This window comes from Sesamum indicum, linkage group LG2 (genome assembly GCF_026168435.1).
Source record: "Sesamum indicum cultivar Baizhima isolate 11 linkage group LG2, ASM2616843v1, whole genome shotgun sequence".
Lineage (NCBI taxonomy): Eukaryota > Viridiplantae > Streptophyta > Magnoliopsida > Lamiales > Pedaliaceae > Sesamum > Sesamum indicum.
In genome coordinates, this window is record NC_142658.1 from 2,343,173 (window position 1) to 2,356,675 (window position 13,503).

The window sequence follows — 13,503 nt, forward strand, 5'->3', positions numbered from 1 at the left end:
CCATAAATCGATCATCAATATTACTGGGTGGGTCATCAGTGTCATCTTAAGTAGAGAGTTATAGCTACATAACTGGATAAATACTAAACTTCTAGTGGGTTTGTATTTCAAACTTTGTAATGACTAGAAATTGCGATTTTCTACTTTCCTTATACTTATAAATGCTACTTTGATGATAAAATACAAAATCTTGGTGACGTATGCTTTATATGATGTCTACACAATATATCAAGTAAAACTATGGTTTATCTTATCTGGTTAAGTAGAATTATCATAAGATCTAATGTAATTACAGATATGGTGTCACACTATAGATACTTGCACTAAGTATTGTAATAATGTTTCGTTAGCAGGATAGGTAGTTAGTCTATGCAATTTTAGTACGTTAGTTGGCAAGGTAGTCAACTAATTAAATTGACTCGTAAGAACCGTCATATAAAAGCCTTAAGGCTTGCCAACATGACTGAAATTCCTAGTTCTCGGGATTAGTCCTTAAACTTGAGGAATCATGGTAGTCACAAGCATAAGAAGATTATATCTTGTATATGACGAGTGATAACTGTGTTGTGAGGCATGGTTATCATAAACTTTATCCAATACAGTCAGGTATGTAGCAAAGACGGTGAATTCCAAGATAGAATTTGTCCCCTGTCAATATTGGGACAATAATGCCTCCTATATACTTTGAAACCCATTTAAGCCCTTAGAATCTGTGGCCATAGTGATTGAAGGAATGAGATAGGTTTCCTGTGTCAATCAGTAGGGTAAACATGGACTCGAGTTATGAGTATAGATGTCAAGTCCATGATGGGAATCGAAGCCCAATTCCATGCTCTAAACTAAGGTTAGGAGACGGTGGATGGAAGGACCGTGCTCATATGAAACTTGAAATCTAAATATTCACACTTATATTCACCTAGTCTCTAGTGTCATGAATTGTTGCTAGATGATCACCCATTGAAATGGGTTATTTCTGGTTTTATCAAAAATATTAATTAAATTAGATTTAATTAATTATATTGGTCACACACGCTCAAATTTAGTTGAGGGCGAACCTAAAGTCTAATCACCAGAATATGATAGGATTAATTTAGAATTTAATTTGGAAAGAAAGAGTTAATTTAATTGGATTAAGTTAATTTTGTTTTTAGAGAATAAATGATTGAATTATTCATATAAAAATTCATGGGTTGAATTTTTTCAGAGATGAGAAAAGATGCCACAAATAATTCTTAGCTTATGAGGGAACATAAAAGTAATATTGGAGATAAACATCCACGAATAATATGTTCGTAACATTTAAATAATTTTCATAATAGTATTATGATGTGATTGGAAGTTTTGAGCACACAGAATTAAAATTTACAAACATTCGCTAGAAGGAGGGCTTGAACCTCCGACCTTGTGGTTAACAGCCACACGCTCTAACCAACTGAGCTATTCCAGCTATTGTTGTTGATGGTTGTTGTCCAAATAAAGACAGCTTGAATATTTGATAACAATGGGATGCTGATGCGTCGCTATAGATGTCACATGATTCGACTACCAGAATAATTGATCAATTGTTTCTACTTGTTTGATGAGATTAGCAAAAACATGTATACATTAACAAATAACAGTGTGTGTTCTTTCCATAAATATTAGGTTGTTGCCACAAAACATAGGTTATTTATGAATGAGCATTAATAAAATATTAAGAAATATTTATATGTTTTACTCTATTAATTGTAAAGTATTAATGAAGTCATTAATATACTTGATGTGTACCGGAGTCAAACAATACCATAAGGGTCAAAGGATTTTCAATAAAATTCTAAGAATAATAGGGAATTGACCTACAAAATCGAGGTTAGCACTCTGTTACTTAAGTCTGTGATTCTAAAATTTACAAGTTAATAAAGCATGTGAACAATAATTTGAAAATATTTAAAAGTTGATACTGAAATATAATTAGCATATTTTATAAGACCTTATAATACAAATATATTAAATGTCAATACATTTAAAATAAACAGCATTCAGAATATAGTAATATAAGAAAAAATATATAATACACAAATAATATAACAAAATTAAAAAAAAATAGCAAATAATCATAATAAAACCTAAAAATAAAAAATGATCAATTTAATTCAATTGATTTTGAACATTGAATTTTTTAATATTGTTATGTTTATGTTTGTATTAGTTAATTTGATTCAAGATAATGAAATATAATCATTAGTGAATATGACATGCCAAATTTCAATTTGGGGGATTATTTTTTTATTTAATAAATTCATAAAGTGAATTACAAATAACAGAATCAAATAATTTCCTTATCAATTAAAACAAATATTACCAATATAATTGTATATACAAATGAAAAAAAAATATAAATAATATTATGAATTTAATATTTTTTATAGTTAATTATAAATAATATATGTAACTCTAAAGCTACATACTTACACATGCTATGCACGTCATATACTTCCTACTTATAAGATTGTCCACTTACACCGAAAGCCATGTCCAGATAAAAATATTATTATTTCTTCATATCGAATTCAGAATCAAGGCATAATGCTTGAACTACAGTATGGTTTAAACACTCGAGTTACATAATAGCTTATGTTGTATAACTCTATACCAAGTTCTTATTGAGCTTTTCTTGTCATATTTTGGGAGTCCACAAGAAAAGGAAATAAGAAACTTAAGTGTCTAGTTAGAGGGAGCTTCAAGTCGAATGTAATCATACATGAGGCCCTGGAAAGGACTCTGACACCTTGGTTGAGTCAAGTATATGGTATTGTCCCCTTGCACCAGCAGTGCACCATCTATGTCTATGTTGTACAGCCAGTACAACCCATGGATTCCATGCCTTGCAATTGAGTTATCCCTCCCAATCAAGCCACTCGTAAATAACGGCCGGTTCGTTGTTCGATCATTTACTCGAACCTGTAAAAGAATGCATCTCATCGCATGTCAGTTTGAAAGAATAATGCGTTCTGAGCCTTTATGTACAGTGGATTTTCTGAATCGGTTAAATGAAACAGTTCTCTTGGTCAAAACACAAATAGGCAAAAAAGAAAAACCTCTGAAAAGATAAAACGGCAATGTGATGTTACAAAGCACAACACAACCCCTTGAGGCAGGAGACGGTGAGCTTCTTTTGTAAAAGTTTAGGGATTGTGTTGCTATTTTTCTGATTTAGGGGGTTTTGTGCCTATTAGTATTTCAATCAAGGAGGCAAAGTGCAATTGACATTGAATCTACCAGCAGTTTTACCTGCAGTTCAGCTAGAGTTGCAGAGGCGATCGCCACACGCAATGTATAGGTTCCACTTTGATTGACAGTGTCGAGCGCGAATTTGATTTGCCATGTGGTTCCTTGATACGTGTTGTCGTCTCGTTTCCTTCATGCATGAGATCGAACAAGATGCATTCAGAAAAATAATCACTACAACTAGCAGATAAAAGGAATAGAAAGCACAACTGTTCTAACTTTTCTGGCCGACTATAGTTTCATTCCAAATGTTTAACAGAATTGCGGAACGCACTGAGCCATATCACGTATGATAGAACCACACCTGTTAACTTGTGCAAAGAGCCAATCTTTGCGGTAGTCGCTCTTGCCAACTGTGTAAACTAAGTCGTCATTAGGATATAACTCCGAATACTTCTCCCACAGCCCATACTGCCTAAATCTGTTCATCAGATGAATTTTGTAATACGAATTTATAGACTGATTTACGTGCACAACCGATGTTTGACAGCAGCACACATTGCTCATTCGTAACATTATTCAAAATACTGAATGAAAGAGAAACAAGAATAGAGCAAAGGAAGAAGAAGATAAACCAGTGTGCAAAGGTGCAAATCTTAAGTAACCTGTCTGGGTGATTGATGTAGAGTTTGTTAACATATTTAGGGTTAGGATCAGGAACAAAATACTCTGAAGCAGAACGGTCAGGAATGCCTATTTCCCACAATGTCGGGCCGTCTCGGGGAGGCTCGTATACAATATCACCCATGTCAATCTCACAGCCTGTTACCATGTTGCTCAAGATGTCAGCACATTGAGTATAAACGAAGTCTCAAAGGAGGAACATACAGTAAATAAGACCTGGGGTTATGGTAATGGCACTGTCATTCCTGTAATCTCCAATGAATCCAGGCACCCATGCATAAAGATTGTAGTTACCAGGGCGGATGTTATTGATGGAAAAATAGCCCATCTCATCTGCTTGTGTCCAGAACTGGTAATCCTGATGGTATCAATTAAGTCATTAATGGATAGCTACTCAATCTATTTTCTTAAAGTAGGTGGTGAAAACGTTCTGCACCAAAGCAGGTTGTTGGATTTATTGTAACAAGAGAGTCAAAAAAACAAAATATTCAACCAATATAAACTGTATAGCAAATACCTTGCATTCTCTTTGCCAGGACCCAACATCTCCAGGAGGTGCCAATCCCACAAATGCCCTGTTTGCTGGAATAAGATCACTATTAACATACCTAGGAAGAAAAATACTCAAATGTCAATCTTTTGATATAAGAAAAAAAGTTTGAACACTAACCAAATGCACAAGGAAATGTCACCTGTCAGAGACCAGTAGTTTACCGCTGACGTTACCCCTCTGATCTGCGGACAGGAAATCCTCTGATGCTGGAAAACTGTAAGGCCAGCTTTGGACTTCAACCAACATCTGAAAATGACTTCTAATGAATGTTTGTTGCCGTTTCTTTTAAATAAATCTGATTTGTATGCGGTAAGGCGCTTGTTTAGATGTTGTAACACAATGTATACTACTAAAACCTGTCGTTTAGCATCGTCCCATAGGGTTAGTGGATCTTCTCCGCCCATCACAGAGTTGACATAGATGAAAACTGGGCCAAATACTTTCTTCCATGGTTCACCCTGACCAAATTTTGGGACCAAGTCATCTCCAGCATAGTGAGCACTGAGAAAAACCTGGAAAGAGTACAATAATCATGACACAATTAGCTGCTACAACTGGGTGCAGTTTGAAACAATTAAACATGGCTGAGCCGTAATGAAAAAACAATGTAGCACCATGATGTTAATGTTTATATGTTGATGGCTAAAACTTGATGAGCAGATAGGCAACTTACAGCCAGGGTTGTTGGTCCCACGTGGGAGGTGAGATTTTGTTTGAGGGGCCCGCCAGAGCGGAACTCGTCACTGGGTGTGATTTGCCAAAACCCAACTGGTGGGTCCATAGAAATCCAGCCATGTACCTTGAGATCTTTGTTATCACACGAGTATTGGTACTTGTCATCGACCTGTAAAAGAGTATTGAAAGATTCACGACGAAGTCAATAGTGATGTAGGAATCATTTGTTGGAAAACCTCATTTCTTTTGGCTATTTCAGCAACCTACAACAGGTCTTACTTAATTAGCATGGGGCATGTTCTTCAACAGTAAAAATTCAAGCATTAGGTACATTCAAGACAAACTCACTTCTCCTTTAAGCTCAGGATCAACAGGATTAACGAGGAGGACTGCCTCTGGATAGGCAAGAGCTTGGCCTCTTCCAGGTAATCGGTCCTCTGGTAGGGGCATAAGTCTGCGTCTGTTGTCCGCAACAGCCATGTAACGAAACCTACACGTTTTGATCTTCTATTGTTTAATGAATTGTATAGGAGCCTAATACCTCTATCAAGAGATCTAGAATAAATGGACAACTAGATAAAAAAGAGAATTTATGATTTTCAAGAGCAAGAAGCAAAGATTTCACTTGTCTTTTCGTAGTTTGAATGCAATCCTGGTTTCACCAATGCTGAAAGCTGGCCAGTCCATTGAACCAACATGTTCGTATATCGCGTAGGAGTAGAATCCAGAGCAGCCACGGAGCAGGATAAACCTAGAAAATTATCAACATTGTTATAGACTATCTGTATTTGCTGGTGTGTGAGTGCACAAACGTTGAACAGTGAAGAAAATAACCTTTTGTCTATACTTAACGGAACAAGCTTCCCCTGAAGTGAGGGATCCCATGGTCTTGAGAACGAAACCTCTACTTGATCCTCGGTTTCCTTTATAACCTTAAAATTTGTTGCTCTGATCCTATATTGTGGCGAAATAGCTGGTATTATACATTACAATTCACTGGATATTAAACACTGGTTCTTTTGATGGAATCACATAAGCACAAGATCCAAACATACACTTCAAAGACTCCTGCTTTGCTACTTCCATCTAATGTGTTCCACACAACGTCCCAGTACCTGCATATTCATGATTGAATATGACTGAGCTTGTAGGTGCATCGGAATAATTTTTCAAGATATTCTCTTCTTCACCTAATAGCATAATCTATATTACAGATTTCGTCGTAAATAAGTGAAAATGATTGCTTCAAAGGCTTTTAGACATGTTGAAAATCTACTATAAGTTTTATACTTTAACATATTGCATAAAAGCCTTCCCGTCCTAAACAGTTCAATTCAAAAGCTGTTAAGAATCACAAATATAGGCAAATTACCCTCTATTACTCTCGTCGTTAAGGACTTCAAGCAAATTGTCGACACCGTTATAACAAATTCCAGTAACAATTCCCTCTGGATTCGATAACGTAACTTGAAGAATGCCGTTGTCCAATACCACCTGAAAACCATCATGTAAGTGGAAATCCACACACATCCAGCAAACTCACAGTAGAATAACACGTAGTTCTGAGAAACAGCATTCTTAACAGAAGGAATAAAGCAGCTATGTTACTTATGTCATTAATGAGCAAAAACATCATCATACTCTTAAATAATGACCATAACAAGGAGAGTTAATGTAGTTACATGACGATCTTGAACATATACACGAACCCCTATAGGCGACATTCCTGCAATCCCTCCGCTATTTCCTGCAAATCCTGGACAGCAAAATCACGGTCTTAAAAACGTCATGCTTGGCAGGCTATCTCTTAAGTATTGTAATTATACAAAGAAGAAAATTATTTTCTTGATATACTTTTCTTTACCTGTAATGCATGCAATCAATCTTGCCAGAAAGAAAAAACAAACTTGCAGCTATACAAACTTACTCAACATAAAGCAATACATACCCACATATATACATGTTGTAAATACCAGCTACACAAGAGTTTGCCTTCCCTTAACAAGAAAGAAAGCACTCTTCATTGACTTAAGATTTATAACTTTAGCTTTAGTAATCTCCTTTCTTATTAGACTACGTTTGGTGGATATGATATAGCTTTCAAGAATTGCTAAGCTCTTATTCTTATGGCCATTGGTGTAAAATTCAGGAGCTTTTTATGGGCTTTAGAGGCTTCTATTTGGTTTCATCTTTAAGTTGCTTTTCTTTGATTTTGGGAGAGAGAGAAATATAATAATCCGTGTTGTTTTCGAAGTTTTTAATATATTGGCTCTATATTTTGTATTAGTATAAACTATAAAATGAATAAAACAAACTGTAAGTTTTATAAAAAACACAAGCAAATGTTCAAAATGTTTTTGGCTATCTTTCAAATAACGGAAAACTGGAAACAAACAAAGCCAGAAAATTCAGCATTCAAATGAATGACTTTCATAAAAGAAATGCCACCTTTGCCAAACATTTCCAGAAAGGATGTAAAGTAGTTTACATGAAAAGATCAACTTTCTGAAATTTGAGTGGATTTCTTGCGATGATTTTTCTGTATATATGAACTTGATTACACCATATTGACAGCTCCTAAACCTTTACAAAAACCAGGAAAAACGCATTGAACATTCAGAAAAAGTCAGTATGGACATTGAAGATTATCCTATTTATGACATCCCACTTTGACAAACATTGTTAATTTTACTTTAAGAAATGACACTTGGAGTGTTAGTTGCATCACATAATAATTCAAGTGATATAATAGTTTCCTAAGAAAAAAGAAAGGGTCCATTTTGAAGAGGTCGAATGAAACAAATATATAGGAGAAAGACTTCTCGAGCATAAAGTCTTGGAAATAGTTTAACTAAACGGTATTTGTACTTTTGCTTGTTGCTAAATTTTGTTACTCATGTACTTCATTGGTAGTCGATTGATTTTTTATCTTTTTTCCTGAAAAATCTTGATGGATATATTGATGTAATAATATAATAATTACTATTTATTGGGGAAATAAAACAGAGCAAATAAATTTGAGAAAGGAAAAAGTACCGATTCAAAATAATAATTAACAAGTAAACGACTATGGGCGGTGAAAGCCTGCATGTAAAACATAAACTAGAGGAAAATTCATATTATAAAATTAAACATTTAGGTGGTGTAGACAATCATAAAAAGAAAATGAAATTGAACGTAGAAGTGAAGTATCATAATTGGGGAAAAAGAAAAAGAATTACCTGCAGGATCCCCAGAGGCGCAGCTGAAAAATTTGCTCATTATCTTGGTAAGTTTGCGCCTACGACCACCCATCTCCGCACTTTTATAAGAAGTTGCGTTCTAGAGACAGAGAGAGATGAATGAGAGGATGGGAAGTTGTCCATGAGTGCGGGCAGTTGGATATACATATGAACGCAATCTTTATACCTATTTCGGTTTCGCAGATGCTCCGGCGCTGCTGCTGCTGCAATGATCCTCGTCTACAAATCCACGAATTGTTCGTTTCAGTCCCGCAGTTGGCTTCTCCTACTCCCGCCCAATTCCGCAACCGCTCCTTACAACATTTGTGATATTTCTCACAAACACACGCACGTATACATATATATATTTTTTGAGATCGTGATCGACATGGCATCGATTCGGAGAAATTCTGTTCAGATTCAATTACCCCCAAATCCATCACTATTTCTCCAAGCATTTCGGGTTAAATGCAATTTAGCATGTAATATTGGAAATGAGAAAAAACTACATTGTGAAAAAAATAAATTAACAATTTACTTTGTTTTTCCCAAGTGATTTATTATTATTTTTATTTTTTAAAAAAATACAAGCAATATGTTGTAATATTTCAAATAAATAAATTACTTTCTTATAAAAAAATATAGTAATTTACATCCCAGTATTTTTAAAAATATAGTAATTTATCCTCTGTATTTTTTAAAATGAAAAAATTTACCTCCTTAAACTAAAAGATAAATTGCTTTATTTTAAAAAATATAGGAGGATAAATTACTATTATTTTTTTATGGGGATAAGTTGTTCATTTGTAATATCACGGGAAAGTAATTACATCTAACCCCTTTTTCCCGTAAGAAATTTTTTCGTTCATTTATTGTAAAGTTAAATACAGTTACCATCCCTAAAGTATCCACCCTATATCAATTACTCCATAAAGTATTAAAACTTTCAAAACAACCCCATTATCTTTAATTTTTAAGTTTGAAAAGTCTATTTTACCCTTACAAAAATTACTTTGTAAAAAAAATTAAAGAAATTCCTAAAATGTCATATTCACCGTATGTCGAAACTTTTTCTAATTCTAATTTTACTTTTTTATCAAGCTCTTTTTATTTTCGTAATTCTGAAGTACTTGGAACTAATTTTAATTTTAGTTTCATTTGTTTGTCAAATAAAATTAAAAATAAATTTATATATGCACATATATATATTTATATACTTACTTAAAAAAATATACAATTACTAAAATAAAAATGTCTGATACTAATAAAAAAAATATACAATTAATATATATTTATGTATATGGTAATTATATACATGTGTAAATTTATTTTAACTTGATTTGACAAACAAGCAAAATTAAAAAAAAAATGAGCTCCAAGTACTTTAGGATTAAAACATGGTTGCCCATTCAATTCGTCCATGAAAGATTTGTTTGAGGCTTCATACGTCCTTGGCATCAAGACCTATAGAAATGTTGAGATTGACCCAAAATGCGTATGTTGAAAAAGTTTTGAAAAGATTCAAGTTGAAAACTTCAAATGATGGTTCCTTCCCATGAGGTATGGGGTCAAGCTGTCCAAGAAGCAGCCTCATAAGACTGATGAGGAGTTTAAAAGGATGTTGGAAGTCTCCTATATTTCTGCCAGAAGCAACATTCAGTATGTTGTGCAGTGCACCAAGCCTAATGTTGCTTATGCTTTGAGCGTAACAAACAAATATTAGGTTCGCACTGGGGAGGCATAGTGGACTACAGTCATGACCTTACTTAAGTACCTAAAAAGGACTAAATATACATTCTTGGTTTACGCGTGGTGGAGAGTTGTACTAGAAGGCTACAACATTGCTAGCTTCCAATGGAATGAGGACGATGCTAATAGATAGTAAACTTATATATTTATATCATCCAACAATTTACGCTCTGTGTTCCAATTACAGTCCTATCTTAAAAATAGTTACTGTGGCACAAATAAATAAGTTATTACGTATTGAATATGAGAATATGTTTTATGATTAAAGTAGGAGATATGTTTTAATTATTATATTAAATAAATAATTAATTATTAGATTATGGATCTCATCAGTTTTTCACGTCACTTCTACTCAATAATGTCCGATAAAATTATATTAATCTGAATTTATAAATCTTTTATCTTTTACGCCATATTAAAAATTTGAGGAAATTTATGTTAGTATTTTTTTATGATATCCTAATCTACAGCAAGGATTGGGGAATGCACTCAGTACATCTAAAAAAGGTGATGGAACTACTAAGGAAGCACCAGTTATATGCCAAGAAAAGTAAATGTTCCTTTGCTCAGAAAGAAGTAGATTACATGGGGCACATTATATCACATGGAGTTGCTACTGATCCTCACAAGGTTGAATATATGATTAATTGGTCTATTCCTACTAGTGTCAAGGCACTAAGGGGCTTCTTAGGACTCACTGGCTACTACAGAAGGTTTACAAAGGGGTATGGAGCCATAAGCAAACCACTTATTTTATTGCTTAAGAAAGATGCATTTGAGTGGAACATGGAGGCTGAGGAGGCCTTCAACCCTCTTAAGAAACTAATGAATTCAGCACCAGTCCTGGCTATGCCTGATTTTTTTTAGCCATTTATTGTGGAGACTGATGCATGTGGGAAAGGAATAGGTGTTGTCTTAATGCAAGATGGTAGGCCTATTGCTTCTCTCAGCAAGGCTCTAGCTGGAATGAACCTAGGGTTATCCACTTATGAAAAGGAATTCTTGGCTTTGCTCCTAGCTATTACCAAATGGAGACACTATTTACTTGGAAACCACTCCATCATAAGGACAGATCAACCCATGGATTTTTATATAAATGATCCAATCCTTTATACTCTCCAATAAATTAATTTAATCCAATTAAATTATTCTTTTCTTTCCAAAATTAATTCTAAATTAATTCCATCACATTCCAGTGATAAGTGTGAGACTCTTTAGGTTCATCCTTAGCTAGACTTAGGTGTGTGTGGCTGACACAATTAATTTAATTCAAATTAATTAAGTATTTCTAATTAACTAATAACCAGAAATAGCCATTACCATGGGTGGCTTGTTTACCAACAGTCCATGGCACTAGAGACTAGAAATAATGGCGTGAAAATTTAGGCTTTGAATTTCATACGAGTATGGCCTTCCATCAACCGTTTCTTCATCTTAGTCTAGGTCTGGAATTGGGCGTCGGTTTCCATCCTAGACTAGGCATCTATATTCATAACTCGAGTCCTCGTTTACCCTACTAATTGAACCGTAAAAACCTATTCCGTTCAGTCACTATCGCCACTTCTAAGGGCTTAAACGAATCTCAGAGCTTATAAGAGACAAATTCAATCTTGGAACTCATCGTCCTTGCCGCATACTCCGATTGCATTGGACAAGATCTATGATGACCATGTCTCACATTATAGTCACCTCTCGTCGTATCCAAGACACGGTCTTCATATGCATGTGACTACCATGATTCCTCAAGCTTGAGGACTAATCCCTTACTATCGGAATTAGGAATTGCAACCATACCGACCAAGCCCTCAAGGCTTTCGTATGATGATTCTCGCGAGTTAATTCAGTTAATCCACTACTTTGTCAACTAACCCACTAAGATTGCAGAGACGATTTACGTCTCCTAGTAATGAAACACGACTGCAATACTTAGTGCAACTTTCTATAGGACTCTCGATGCCCCATCCTGAGGAGGAATGTTTCAGACTGATCCTTAGAAGTTGATTTCATAGCTGCCACACCTATGCAAAGCGCAACTCCATGGGTTTAAGCTTTCAACCTGTGGGCATTTTGTTATGACATGGAAATACCATTCAACCTATGTAGTAAATACAACAAAATACTAATGCCTTTTGATGAAACATTCATCATTTTGTTAAAGATTGACGAATAGAAAACAACCAATCCATATTACTTTCTGGTCACTTATTCTTAAAAAAGGGAGCCTGAGAAGAAAACTTGTTTTCCTTTTTGCGGCTTGTGGATGCTTTCTTGATATATGAAAATATAAATATTCTACCCTAAAGTTTTCTTTAAGTTCTAAATGATCAATATTTAGAATCAGAACAGCTGATTATTGAGATTCTCACAGGAACTCCAATTTGAATTTAAAGAAAATGATTGAAAATATATTCAGACGGAGAAATGCACTGGAGCACTAATGTGTATCGTGCACCTGAATTTACATACAAGAATATTCATCTATTACCAAAAACAAGTCATTTATAAATATTATTAAGGGAGTCGTGTTGATTCAATTCAGTTTCATTCCCTCCACAAAGCAACATCAAACGAGTGAACAGTCTCGTTTTGTTAAGAGAAGATCTACTTCTAACCTTTCAGAAGAATCTTCAATAATTTGATGTTTCTCTAAGTATTGCGAAAGGAGATATTTTTCCTATGATTTTGGTTTTGATCCCTTCTGAATAAACACTAAATAGGTTTTTATTTTTATATTTTGGTATTTTGAATAATAATTGAAATGAGAACATGTTTTTTTATACATATTCTCATTCAAAATATATTATTTGACACCACAGTTGAATATAACAAACAATGTTCTTTACTAACCCAAACATATTTTCATTTCACACGAAAATCTATACAAATTGAAATACCTATTTTTTACTGAATATAAAAACACAAACAAACAGGTTCTCATTTTAAGGATAATTAGGGTATTGAGATCATTTACTTGAAAAAAATGGCTCCAAAAGACATCGTCACTATAGATTTATATATTTTTTATAGTCTAAATTAGTTGATTTTGAGGTTGATAGAATTAGTTTTTGAAAGTATAATGATTTCCTCAAAATATATAGTGGGAGCTAACCCTTTTTAAAAGCAATTGATATCTGATTCAGAATCAACAAAGGTTGTAGCTAAGAGTTTGAACTTCAACAATTAGATTAATGATTACTTACCATTTTTGGCATACCATTCGTGTTCAAATACTTAGGATGGTCACCTTGTTATTGGTAGGCTTTCAAGTGGTTTGATTTTAAATTTGGTCATGGTTCTCTATTTGGCTTTTGACTTTTTTGTTTCAATTGTTAGACTTCAGGTCAAAACTTTTTAATTGGAATGATTAAATATATTCATCATTTTTTTAAAAGTAACTATAGAAAAGGTAATGAT

General features: G+C 34.0%; 1 protein-coding gene and 1 non-coding gene across 3 annotated transcripts; both read right to left on the minus strand.

The window, feature by feature from the left end:
- Positions 1–1,373: 1,373 nt before the first annotated feature.
- On the minus strand, positions 1,374–1,447 carry TRNAN-GUU (transfer RNA asparagine (anticodon GUU)). The gene has a single exon. It is a non-coding gene; the product is annotated as a tRNA-Asn (tRNA).
- Positions 1,448–2,513: 1,066 nt separating this feature from the next.
- On the minus strand, positions 2,514–8,805 carry LOC105177174 (uncharacterized). Of its 2 annotated transcripts, XM_011100230.3 has the most exons (17): positions 8,528–8,805; positions 8,341–8,440; positions 6,802–6,875; positions 6,492–6,613; positions 6,175–6,234; positions 5,954–6,073; positions 5,745–5,870; positions 5,468–5,609; positions 5,118–5,288; positions 4,801–4,956; positions 4,584–4,690; positions 4,409–4,499; positions 4,108–4,249; positions 3,873–4,029; positions 3,572–3,688; positions 3,271–3,397; positions 2,514–2,940 (listed from the first exon to the last, which is right to left on the minus strand). In XM_011100230.3, the coding sequence occupies exons 2-17, from the start codon at positions 8,411–8,413 to the stop codon at positions 2,704–2,706; spliced, it is 2,022 nt and encodes a 673-aa protein (XP_011098532.2). In that variant the 5' UTR covers positions 8,414–8,440; positions 8,528–8,805; the 3' UTR covers positions 2,514–2,703. The 2 variants fall into 2 exon arrangements, with proteins under 2 accessions (XP_011098532.2, XP_088733807.1); XM_088877681.1 differs by lacking the exons at positions 8,341–8,440; positions 8,528–8,805 and having other exon boundaries at positions 5,954–6,092; positions 6,802–6,820.
- Positions 8,806–13,503: the final 4,698 nt, after the last annotated feature.